At 53.7% G+C, this 13,141-nt stretch overlaps 1 protein-coding gene across 1 annotated transcript in view; it reads right to left on the bottom strand.

Moving 5' to 3' along the window:
- EHD3 (EH domain containing 3) overlaps positions 1-12,940 on the bottom strand; it is a 30,787-nt gene extending 17,847 nt beyond the window's left edge. Inside the window, exons 1-2 of the mRNA XM_082672487.1 lie at positions 12,413-12,940; positions 2,418-2,594 (exon numbers count right to left, since the gene is read on the bottom strand). Of these exons, the coding sequence (XP_082528613.1) occupies positions 2,418-2,594; positions 12,413-12,639 (404 nt within the window). The 5' untranslated portion in view covers positions 12,640-12,940. The remainder of the gene's footprint in view (positions 1-2,417; positions 2,595-12,412) is intronic.
- Between the last annotated feature and the right edge of the window lie 201 nt (positions 12,941-13,141).

The raw sequence follows: 13,141 nt of genomic DNA, 5'->3' as shown, positions 1-13,141 counted from the left end.
GCGGGAAAAATCCATTGGAACATTTTAAGCACAAGAGTGACACAGTCTGATGTGATGGTTGTCAGCATGTCCAGTTCAGTTCAACAAATATTTACGAAGCATGTGCTGTGTTTCTGGCACTGCGCTACATAGCGGGGGCAGGAAAGTCCATGGTACAGCCCTCGCCCTACCGAAGCCCATGGTTTTCATCGTGCCTGGGGCCCAGCCGCATTCTGGTCCTTAGGTTCTAAGGCACACCCCGGGATTCCTCAATACATTCCACGTTTTGCTGAAGCCACCTTGAGCGGGGCTGCTTGTCACTTCTGTGACCAGAAGGTCGTGTACATGGGGCTGGTGTTTGGGGCCAGGGCTGCGGTTGAGGTATCACCCAGGCTGGGTGCATGGAGTGAGAAGGGCAGGGGGCTGAGGATGACGCCAGGTCAGAGGAGCCAGAGACCAAGGGGACCAGGGTCTGCTAGGGAGGCAGGAGGAGGGCCAAGGAGCTGAGAGGGGCTGGTGGTTGAGAGAAACCAATACCCAAGAGAGATGGGGTAAGGTGAGGACGGAAAGTGCTCACCGCTTGTCACTGAGAGGTCGCAGATGACCTTCACACGGGCAGCTGTGATGGGGTGAAGCCATGTTCCACAGGTTGGGGGACAGGAAGAAGTGAGGAGGTGAAGCCCTGAAACGTGGCTGCGACAGCAAAGCAAGGGGGTAAGGGCTAGTAGGGCCTGCTGCAGGGCTTGCAAGAGGAGATAGATAGTTCCAGGCGGGGAAGGAGCCACGGGAGGTGGGGAGCTGTCAGAAAGAGTAACTGACAGAGCCGTCCCTGGGCAGATGGCCTGATGCACGGGTCGGGGGTGCAGGGGCGCAGACCTGAGGGGAAAAGAGAGGACTCAGCTCTCTGCAGGCTGCGTGGACGGCAGGGGCGGGGTGGGCGGGATGGGACTGATGCAAACGAACTCCCTTTACGGACAGTTTAAAACAAACCAACTACAGGGAATCCATGGATACGGGCTTCCATCTTCTCTAGAATAGGAAGCAAGGTCACCTGCCGAGAGGGGGGCCTGAGGTGTCTGGAGAAGGCGTGGAACACCCACAGAGAAGGGGAGGGGAGATGTCAAGGGCCGCGAAATGGGATCACGGGGCAGCAGGCGTCCGGGGTGTAGCCTCCCTGTGTGTGTGCAGTTGCAGTGAGGCTGGTGGCACATGGAGGGCCCTCTCCCACCCCAGCCCCGCCCCAATCCTGTTATCCCTCCAATGGATGTGCCTGACAGATCCCCAGCCAACAGTTAATCTACACATCTGTCACCCAGCTGTGGCGCGCTCCTGTAGAGAAGCGCGACCCTTACGGTGCTGTCTACGTACGCAGTGCCATCTGTGTATGTCGTAGTGCTTCTGCATTAAGCCACATTCTTTCAGTCCGCTGTGTGTATGTGTTTGTGTGTATATATATATTTTCAGTTTTCTCTGCCTGGAATATCCTTTTTTTTTTTTTTTTAACCCTTTTAGTGTGATTTCACTCACGATTGAACATCCGGTTCAAATGCCAACTTTTCCGCAAAGTCCTCTTGCCTTGGAGGAGGACATGACTATTATCCTATTTTACAGATGAGAAAAGTGAGACACAGACCAGTCAGGTAACCCGTCTAAGATCGCGGTGCTATTTGGTAGGATGTGAACCCAAGTCGGTCTGAAGCCAAAGCCCATAGTCTTTACCTTTACTCTAAATGCCTCAGTTAGAGAAAGTAGTTTAAACATTTTTAAATGCGATGCAGATGCAAAGTTGTGGTGTGGATCTACGTAACAAGGTAACAAGCGTATCAGGGGATCAGCCTGCATTCCAGTTAAACAGAATAGTGGGAAGGCCTGGGCCAGCTTGCCAAGCAGTCTCTAGAGCTTCCTCCACTCAAACTGACCCAATGGCCCTGGTGTCTGCAGGCTGACTTGTCCCAGGGGAGGTGACTTGTCCAAGGTCACAGAGTGAGTTTAGTAGGAGGGTCAGTGCTCAAAGCCAGGGCTTCTACCTTACGTCCAGTGTTCCTGCCACCAAGTAAAAACAATATCTAGGAACAGAGAGGAACCTTCCTTTGCCTCCTGTCAGTTGGATGCAAAGCCCTTCCGTAGTTTAGGCAAAAGCTGGGAACTACACAGAGTAGCCCTCTCTGCTTTTACTGGAGGGAGGTACACATTAGAGAAATGTGATTTAACTAGTTGAACCCTTCCCCCAACTCGATCGGGAGAAATCAGCTCAGTGTTTGCAGCTCGTGCATCCCTAATCAATGGTGGTTTCATTCCCAGCAAGAAGGGGACAATCGAGAGAGATTCCAGGTCTGGAAAAGGTACAGAGTTTCCCAAGACCCTGCCCCGCCCTTTCACCTCTCATACTCCAAGAAAAGAGAGCTCCCAAGGCCTGTGTGTGTTCCCTCTGCACTCACCTGTTCAAGAAGGCATTGCCAAAGGCGTTCAGTTTCCTGAAAGGTTTCTTAGGATCCACCACCAGGGCATTCCCGGGGATAATGCCCTCCATCTCTCCCTGCATCACCGCAATGAAAGAGTCCGTGGTCGGCTCGGGCCCAATCCTCATGCCTGGGAAATCCTGTTCCAGCAGGTACCTGGCAGAAGGGAACACAGTCATGATGCAGGGATTCTATTCACAGATCAACACCGCGTGCCTACCACAAGGCAGACGGTGTGAGTCATGGCAGAGGGGCAGATCCAGAGCAAGGAGATTTCACAGCAGGGAGAGATATTCCCTGACGGGGAACCCAAAGACCTTTGGGAGGAGGTGGGATTTCAGTTGAACTTAAAATAACAAATCTGTCCTTCTCGGTCCGTATCTTTTTCCCTCCATGAAGCAGTGCCGGGGTGTGGGGCAGGGGGCGCGGGGAAGAGCAAGGTTTGGGCTCAGAAATAAAGCGTGGCTGGCTTGAAACTGATTCCCACACAGAATATCGTAGACTTCACAGCTATAGGGAGTCTGTCAAAGTCCCTGCACACAGGCTTGGTTAGAATTAGAGCACCCATAGGCTCTGCTGGCCACCCATAGGCTCTGCTGGCCACCCATAGGCTCTGCTGGCCACCCACAGGCTCTGCTGGCCACCCATAGGTCCTTATCTATTTATCTGCTTAGTCAGTCATTTAATGTAGAAATAACTCGTACATAATACAAACTGTGTGACAGGAACACTATGACAAGTGCATGTCCACCCCACCCTAGACTTTTGGTCCCACCCTCTAGCACAGGTACCAGGCTGTGGCCCCAGGGGACAGGTACCTCTCTTTGCTCCAGGCCTGGGCAGTGAGAGCCCAAGGCCACTGTCCTTCTCCACAGCTCCCTTTAGAGCACATGGTGAGCCACAGAATGAAGAGAACAGGCTGGAAAGTCAACCAGGCCCTTTGGAAAGAGCTCAGAACAGCTTCGAGCCCACAAAGCTTAAGGTTGGAATGCGGGTGAAGGAGTCCAGAACTGCCCGGGGTTGGGACTGGCCAGAGAAGAGTCCCAGGGGCCATGATGGACAAGAGCTAAGGGGTGTGTTGCCCAACAAACGCAGACCCTTGGGTGAGCCCTCACCGTGTGCCAAGACCCTCCCCCTAAACCTTGCGGGCCAGTGTTCACGCTCAGAGGGAAACATCAAGGAGCCCTCAGGAGGAGAGATGGCAAGTCAGAGGCTGCTGGCTGGGGAGAGAGCCTGAGACCTCCAGGACCAGCGTCCTCAGCTGGCTGCCCGTGGAGCAACCGTGCAGCTCCAGCTGCCGGTGCCGGGGCCCAGCCCAGAGGTTGTGACCCGCCGGCTCAGGGCAGGGTCCTGGCGACCGGTCCTTTTCAGGAACTCCCCAGTTGATTCTGATGTGCAGCTGGGGTTGACAACCTGCTCTAGACCCTGTCATTATCCTGATGACACCACTGACACTCAATAGCATGTCCATGCCGTACAGCGCACTCATCACTTTGAGAACGTATCTCTTTCTGGCTTCACCGCACCCCTATAGGTAGGTACAGTCGGGCTCTGCGTATCCGCGGGTTCCACATCTGAGGATACAACCAACCGTGGAGGACCCGTGGTTGAATCCCAGAATGTGGAACCCGCGGATCCGGAGGGCCGGCCGTACTGTGCCATTTTACATAGGGGCTTGAGCATCTGCGTGGGAGGTGGGGTCCTCGAACCAAGGTCTGCGGAAACTACCAAGGGACGGCTGTACTGAGGAAACCCAGGCTTTGAAGGGTTCCCTCAGTACAGCCGTCCTATTCGCCCACTGTTAACTCTTGAACGTGACGGAGCTGGAATCCAAACCCTATCAATCTAACACTAAACCCTTTGCTCTTCAACTGTCTTCTACCCCGAGGAAACGCTCTCTGCCCACCCTGTGCCACCCCAAGGTGGGTCTGCTCTGCCCAGCGAGTGGCAGCCGGGGGCACTGGCTGGGGTTTCTTCCGGCTCATCGACATCCCTGTGTGTCCTGAGCTGTTAGTTTACTCCGTGCTTGCAGGGCAGTTCAAGTCAGGTTGCCACGGGCTCCCTCCCCGAGGAGCTGGCAGGAGAGCTGCTGCGGAGGGGCCGCTGCCCAGGGCCACCCCGCCTGCACCGGGGGGTTTAGGTTGCCTTGGGAAGCCTCCCATCTCCCTGCAGGATCCCAGCCCCACATTCTGGGTGTGAAGACAGGATTTCCTCCCATCAGAGGACCATTCTGAAAGCTGGATTGGGGTGAGGATAGATCACCACAGCTGCACTTGGACGACGCTTCAGGTTTTCTCAGACGCTTCTGCTTCAGGGTTTCGGGCGAGAGACAGGGAACCTCAGGGCCTGGGGCCAGCAGACCTGGTTTCTCTAACCTTCAGAAGGTTCTCGACCTCTGCAAACCTCAGCACTTTCCTCTGTAACATGGGAGACCATTGCTGTGATTTATTAAGCATCTGTGATGTGCCAGGTACTGTTCTAGACTTTCCATGAATTGTCTCGTTTCATGTCACGTTGCTGCTGATGTGAGCACGGTGACCCTTATGGTCAAATGGGCCTCATGGGTAAACCCACCTCATCGGGTGTTCTGAGGGTTAATAAGTTACAGACCTTAAGCACATAAACCAGTACCTAGAACCTAGATCATCATCCCATTTTACAGAAGAGAAGATAAAGGTTAAACTATTTGCTGCAGGTTACGCAGTCAGTAAATAGCAGAGCTAGGATTTGAATCTAACACTCACGCTCCTAACCACTGCATTCGCTGTCTCCCTTCCTGCCTGAGGTATCTCCTCGACCAGGAAATGCAAATGGGCTGAGCACCCCCTTGGGACTAGAAGGAGCAGTGGGACAAGAAGGCCACAGAAGAATCTGGTTTGGCAGGAGGCCGGCCGGGGCCAGGCCTTGCGGGAAAGGTTAGGCTTCAGGGCCCACAAACCCAGGAACTGCTCATCTCCATAAACAGCTGCCCTTGGGGTTCACACTTCGGCCTCAGTGGGTGGGACGTGGCAGCAAAGCTATTGCTATCAGGTGGCCCAAGCAGGCGCCAGGCCCACTGGATCTAAAAGGATATTCTTGGGACTTGAAGCAGTTTCATGAGAATCAACACCGTGATCTGGAAACCCCATCCACGCTTGCCCATGTGCAGGGAGCACCTGTCCCAGTGGGTGCTTGGGTGAGAAGCCCCAGGCAGGGGGTGTGGCACGGGCGAATTCTGAGGCAGAAGGAGGGTGGTGGATATCATCAAAGGCTTCAGGGACAGCTGAAATAGACAGGGGTGGAAGCAAACAGTCTGAGGCACCCTTGAAAATGCCCAGCCTGAACAGGGCCAAGCAGCAGTGGGGAAGTACCTTCCTGACCCAGGCGTCTCAGATTTCATCCCTGAGATGCACTGTGCTGGCAGGCAAAGGGTGATGCACCCCAGCATAGCGGGGGCCACTTCCCAGGATGTTCTGCAGCTGCAGCCTCAGGCGGCCCAGCCAGGGCCTGGTGGCTGGAACTGCTGTCCTGCCTCCTCGGCTAAACCCACATGACCCCAGGTTTGCCGACCACACATGAGTCTGGAGAAATACAGAGTTCAGTGAAGCCAAGAGCAAGGCCAGGGATGCAGTCAGGCCAAGCAGAGAACCCAGGGCTGGGTAAATTCTCAGGGACATTTGGGTACGGCCTGCAGCCCCAAGTGCCCCCTTAACAAAGCCACCACTGTGTCCAGAAAGGAAAACCTATTGAGGAATATCATGGCTGCTTCTCTATGGGGAGCGATACAGATGGCCTCTGTTGCCAGGCAAAAACATTCCCAAGGCAGTGTAAAAAAAGAAAAGTTAATTCAAGCCTGGGGGAGAGCAGCTGAGATGGGGAAGCAAGAGCATAAGGAGGGGCTGATAGGCTGAGCACCTGCTGTGAGGCAGGTGCTGCTCTGCGACCTTTCCCTGAATTATCCCACTTATTCGGTCCTAGAAGCGCTGTGGGATGGCTGAATTGTTTCAGTTTCGCAGGTGAGCAAGTTGAGTTGGAGGCTGCCCGAGTTCAGGGCCAAATGCAAACATTTAGAGGCCCAAAGAGCTGAAAAGTTTTGGGTCCCCCTTCCTTGCTATCCCATGTAAAGTACATACTAAACCATAAAATGGGCATAGGGAGTCCTACGCAATTCAGATTTCACCCATGAGGCCTACTTTTGTCCGTATTTTTCTTAAGCAAACTCTTTCCTCACATTTCCGTCATCTTTTGGTGTCCTGCTTGGCTGGCAATCTAAGCATGTGGCTTGCATTACTGGTGACCTAAGCACCCAGGGTAAGGCGTGGAGCCAAGAATCTTAACCCAGTCTCCAGGGTACCCATCTCTGCAATAGCGGGACCAAACCTCCCCTCTGCTGGGGCAGCATCCAGGGCGAGGAACAGAGGGCCGGGGCCACAGGAAGTACCACCAGAGGCCTGGGCTGGCTGGACCCTCTGCCTCGGCTCAGTTAGGGAATGCGCCTTGGTGGGCGTCTGCTTCATCACAGATATGGCCTTGGACAAGTCCCTCAAGAGCCCACTGCCTCAGTTTCCCCAGTTTATAGAGCGGGGCTAATCCTGGGTTTCTAACTAGCTCAGAGGGTTAGAGTGAAGGTTTTGAGATGACATACATGAGTTTGGGAAAAGCAAAGGCTACACCAGACATGCGCCCACATTGGCAGAGACAATAATTAGAGAAAACAAACGTCTCATCACTGCCCGTAAGAACTCAGCGTATTTCTACCTGGACTGCAAATCCAGGGCCCTCGCCGCCTCTGTGAAAATCCACATAGCTCTTAATTTGCATATCTTCAGGTAGACGCAGAAGGCATGTATCACTTTCTGCCTGTGTTACAGGTACTCGTGTTATATATCTGTATCTTGGTTTGTTTTGTTTCTGGTTTTGTTTTTGGCCGCACCATGTGGCGTGTGGGATCTTAGTTCCCTGATCGGCGATCGAACCCATGCCCGCTGCAGTGGAAGCGAGGGGTCCTAACCGCTGGACCACCAGGGAATTCCCATATATATCTGTATCTTTGATCTCTCTAAGCCTTGTGTACTTGAGCTTTAAAATGGGGTCAAGACAATAATGCTTGTCCTGTCAGCCTCTCGGGGTTCCGGGGATACCGTAAGTCACTCCATGGACACAAAGTGAGGTAGGAGATGGGGGACTCAACGGCTGAGTTGAGGTCGGAGTCAGCTCTGTGCTCCACGGAGCAGTCGCCGCTGCCCCTGGGGCGCAGCAGCCTCCACCAGGGATCAAAGTGACCCCAGCACAAAGGAGACCAGTGGCGAGACTGTCAAGCCTCCCACTAGCCTTGCCTTGTCTGCCCACCCCTGCGACAGGCTGGCCTGAGTGACCCTATGAGTTGTCACTATTCGTATGTTAGAGACAAGGACACTGAGGTCCAGAAAGGTTAGACCTTCCAAACATGGTCTCTTGGCTGGGAACTGGTGGAGCCTGGGTTCTGCCGAGCCACCCGTGTTCTTTCCGTGGCTGCGTTCTGCTGTCAGTGGGAGTGGGATGGAGCCCTTCCCCAGAGGTCCTTCTCCCAATGGCCTCCACACCTGACTCTCAAGGCAGATCTTAAGCCGGACCTCAGGCAGGTGGACCCAGTGCCTCTGCCCTAGGCCCTCTGCTCCCTTGAGTAACACTCAAGCCTTGTAAGAGGCAGGTGGATTTCCAGCTAGTCCCACTCAAGGACCAGCAGATCAGAGCCCTGGCAGGAAAAGGACATCCATGGACCTCGGAGTGGGGACAGGAGTGAGGACTTGCAGGGGCTGTGGCTGGCAGGATGGGCCTGGCAGAGGTCAGTGGGCCTACCTGGAATGGAAGGATGGCCCCTTCTCCAGCCCTTCAGCTTTCCAGAGAATCATCTTTCCTGGGTGGTGATGCTGCCATGAGGCCTGGGCATTAGAGATGCCAGGGAGATGATGGGAGAGGGTACAACCACAGGCAAATGCTGCGTCACCTCGGGGGGAGGATGCAGAGAGCCCCCTGAAAAAGTGGGGGAGGTCGAAAGGGCTGGCTGAGCAGCCCCCCCGACTGGCCCACCCCACCATGTGCTCATTCATGGTTTAGAGTCCGGGTCACACTATAGAAGAGCCACAGGTGACCCTCAAGATCAGCTCAGATCTCCCTGTGGACAGCCAGGCAGCTTAGCTCCAGCAGCCCCGGGCCCCATACCCAGTGCCGCCGCAGCCCAGCGAGGCCTCCCTGCGGCCCCTGAGACGCTGGGGACACTGGGCCTTCCAGTCCCTGGGGCAGCCAGTTATTCACCTCCATGACCAGGGGGCCAAACGGTGAGAGAGAGGAGGGACCTGAGGCTTCAGGCCAGAAGGAGGAAGAGTGAAGGGAGAAAAACAGCAGAGGAGGGAGGGAAGGCTGTCAGGCCAGAAGGACACAGAGCTACTGTACTTGGAAGAGGCAGCCTGTGTTGAAGGAAGCATCCACCAGCCAATTTATTGTTTATTACCCTGGGTTGCCGGGCCTTAGGCCAGGGAAGTTATTTCAGGCAGAGGTCATAGCACATTAATTAGTTGTTAGAAGAATGTCCTTTTCTGTATGTTCTTCCTGAGACAAGAAGTAGACCCTTAAGCAAGTACATATAACTGAAAGTGGATGGACACTCAGAGCCGGGGAGTGAAGAAGGCAAGTCTGCTTCCAAGGGGAAGGTCCCTCACAGGTTCAGGCCGGAACACAGACCTGAATCGCTGTGTTCAAGGCAAGAAGCAGGGATGGGAGAGGGCGTAGCTGCGAAGGCAGGCTGTACTCTGCACCCAGGCGCACTTAGCTACCCCAAGGGGAACTTTCTTTGCTTTGGGGGAGGGGTGTTGTACCAGTCTACCCTCTTGGGAAGCAACTCAAAAATATGACTCTTAATACCAAAATTAAAAAGTAAGAAAATGTTAAAACAAAACAAAACAAAACAAAAAAACAACCCCAGAACTCTGTACAACCTTTGGCCTAGTGATTTCACTTCTGGGAATCTCTGAGAAAACAGTCTAATATGTGGAAAAATATTATGCACAGAGATATTCAGAGCGATTCTACAATAGCAAAAAATAAAATTAGAAACAACTTCAAACATTCAAAAGAAGTAGATTGGTTAAATGAATAACTGCATATACATGCAGTGAAATATGTGGCTCTTAAAAATAATGCTTACAAAGATTTTTAATTTACCCGGGAAATGCTCATGCTATGAGTGAAATAAATCCACATACAAAATTACATTATGGCATGATCTCAACTGTGTATAAAATAGCTAAAAATACTGGTGGAAAGATATATATATATTTTTTTGCGGTACGCGGGCCTCTCACTGTTGCGGCCTCTCCCGTTGCGGAGCACAGGCTCCGGACGCGCAGGCTCAGCGGCCACGGCTCACGGGCCCAGCCGCTCCGCGGCACGTGGGATCTTCCCGGACCGGGGCACGAACCCGCGTCCCCTGCATCGGCAGGCGGACTCTCAACCACTGCGCCACCAGGGAAGCCCTATATATATAATATTTAAAATGGTTTCCCGAGTCATGGGATGATGGGGCATTTTTTTCTTCTTCCTCAAATTTATTCTTGTCTGCATTTTCCAATTTTAAAAAATAGCTGTTCAGTGGATTTAATGAGAAGAAAGGAAAATATGTAATTTGCTTTTGGAGGGCTTCCCTGTGCTGCAGCCCCTCCTCCCCTGCTGGTAGTCTCTCCCTCAAAGGGAGACAGCCTTTGATGCACGAGCTAAATTCAGTTACTGACATGAGTGGGGAGGGAGAACTCTTGTACTCGGAGGATAAGAGAGAGGAGGGATCTGCCTCTCCTGGCCTTCCTGTCCCCCTCAGATAAGGAGTAATCTATGGCAAGTTGGCTCTGCCACTTTCTTAGCCCCAGTTAACAGCGAGCATGACTCAGGCAAAGCCAGGACAGTGTCTCAGACAAGAGGCATGTCTGCTGCTCCAGGATCCTGCCCTCAGGGACGCTAGCTTCTCCCCATCTCCCCTCCCATTCTGCAAACCTCTACTGGGAGCTCCTGTAGCTGAGACCCCAGGCAAGGCCCCAGGGAGCTAAGGCACAGTAGTAAGTGCTGGGCTACAGGAAGGAGAAGCTCTAAATAACGTACTAAGAATTATAACCAAGGTGTGTCCAGAGGGCTGCAGGAGGCTGTGCAAGGGCAGGAGCGACCTGTAAAAGGCCTGTGCTTCCCGTGGGGCATAAACCGGACCAGGTGGAGGATGCGTGGTACAAAGGAAGCCGTGAACAGAACCCAGGTAGCTCTGAAGTGCCTTTGGCAGCAATGGGTGTTTAACGAAATAAGGGAGATGGATTAGATCAGGGGTTCTTGCCCTAAGGGCCAAGGCAGCCCCTGAACCCCCCAAATTATATGTAAATATGGGATGTATGTTCATTTTTCTAAAGATGGGTCCACATATTTCATCAGATTTTCAAAGGAGGTACTGACCTTTTGAAAAGTTAAGAAGCAAAGAATTAGATTCATCATTAAGGGCCCTTGTAGTTCTAACAATATAAGATATCCAAAAGCCAACATTCCCCCTGGGTACCCAACTTCAGAAATCACTCAGCCTCTCAAAGCTGCTGAGTCCAAGGCTGTCCACCCCACAGGGAAAAACTCATCTGGTGTTCCATACATGACATGTTAGTATGCTACATGCCCTGCTTCCAAAAGGCTTGTGTTAAAAGCTTTGAGCTGGAGCAAATTTGAATCTAGAAAATCAGGGACCAGACCGTGAACTCTTCTGCTTTCCTCGCCAAACAAAGCACAGTGTTTTGCATGTTGCAGGTGCTTTGGTCAATGAATGGAAACAAGAGCACCCCTACTTTGACACCTTCCACAGGAGATGAGCACCGCTGACTCTGGGGGCGGTGGACACAGAACACATCACCACTGTGTACGAGCCTGACTCTCTACACAGAGGGCCACGAGCACCCTCAGCAGCTTGCAGGGCTGTGAAGGAGGCCAAGGAAGATGGCCTGGCCTTGAAGGCTGTGGACTGGAGAGAAGCCTGTCTTCTAAAGATAGGAAAGGTCCTGTCGCTCTGGTGGACAATATATGGACCTCTCTGAACGCAGGGTGGACAAGCTGACTTCCTGACTCCAGCCCAGGGATTCTGTAATTCAAGGCGATGGATGACTCACGCTCAGAGTTACAGGCATTTAGCCAACCATCTCCTCCCATGCATCCAGGACCTGCATCCCAGGTCAGCCTCCCACCCTGTTACATGGCTTTGAGCAATGTATTTAACTTCTCTGTGCTTCAGTTACCTCCCCTGCCAAGTCAAGGGGCCGGATGAGACCATGGCCAATATCCCTTCCACCTCCAAAAGACTTTAATATGATTATTGAGCCATTAAGATCAACGGAAAAGAAAAATGCATCCTGCTTCTGGACACTGTTTGTTGCCAGTCTCCAAGAGATATCTGTAGGAGCTCTGCTCAGTGAAGGAAACGGATAAAAGAAGGACACGTGGAACTACCAGACAGAGGGCCACAGGCTCCCAAGCCCACCTCCTCAGCTGCAACTGTAAAGACCTCATATGAGTGGCTGAAGCCTTTAGAAGGCAAGGGAAGTGGTCCTGCCCATCAAGGGTATGTCCCTACAAGGACAGGGGGTAAGACAACCCCACCAGCCTAAGGTACTCTTGCGACCAGGAGCTTTCTCACTTGGGCTTCCTGGGTTTCAGTTTTACCGTCCATAAAATGGGAAGAATAGGGATGGCTCTGAATTTTAACACTTCAAACTGACCACCAAAGCCAAGGGCTAAGTGCAGTGGAGAGGCACTAGGTAGGATAGAGCAGGGGACCATCCGATGCAATTGTGGGGTAAGCTTTGGATACCCGCACATAAGGATTTTTTCAGAGCCTTCTAATGAAGACTTCCCACTTGTCTCCACGCAGGAGGGGACATCGGGAGTGAGCGCAGGGCCTAAGCGCTGGGCGGCTGGGTGGGCTGCGGGGGCCCTGGCCGGCTCACCTGATGAAGGTGGTCTTCCCGGTGGAGTACTGGCCCACCAGCAGGACCATGGGCTTGTTGTCGAAATCAGCATCCTCCAGGGCGGGGGAGTGAAACTCGTGGAAGCGGTAGTGCTCTTCCAGGGGCAGCAGCTTGGTCCTGTAGAGTTTCTTGAGACCCTCGCTCACCGTCTGGAAGACCTCGGGGTCCTTCCTGCGGCGGTCATCGGAACGCAGCCAGCTGAACATCGCGGCCACCGCTCGCCTTCTCGGGCCCGGTGCGCAGTCCCAGCAGGAGGGCGCGGAGTCCGGCGACCCCCGTTCCTTGGGGAAGGCGTCCTGCAGGGCGGGTCCGTCGGGCTCCCAGCTGCGCCGCCGCCTCACCGGAGCGCGGGGCTCAGCCACACCATGGCCGGGGCGCAGGGCTCGGGGGTCCCTGGGGCGACTGCGCGGGGCCGCGAACGTGCTCTTCCCCTGCTCCTGGGACCAAGCCCAGGCCTGGCTTCATCCAGCAACCAAGGCCGGAGGGAGATAAAATATCTGGGCTGGGCGGGAGGGCTGCGATCTTGGGAAAAAAGTCAAACCTGCAATTAAAATGTCAGATGCCGGGGTCCCCGGTCTCCCCCAGCTCTCTCCCGCTTTGGCTCGGGTGCAGTTTAGGGATGGTTTGGCTCTTCTCCCGCCCGCCTGGGAGGCTCAGGGGAGGAGGGGCCGCTGCCCAGCCAGCGGACAGCTCAGCATCTGCAGCCGC

Source organism: Grampus griseus, assembly GCF_964374135.1.
Source record: "Grampus griseus genome assembly, chromosome: 15".
Lineage (NCBI taxonomy): Eukaryota > Metazoa > Chordata > Mammalia > Artiodactyla > Delphinidae > Grampus > Grampus griseus.
This window is presented reverse-complemented; position numbering and strand designations above follow the sequence as displayed.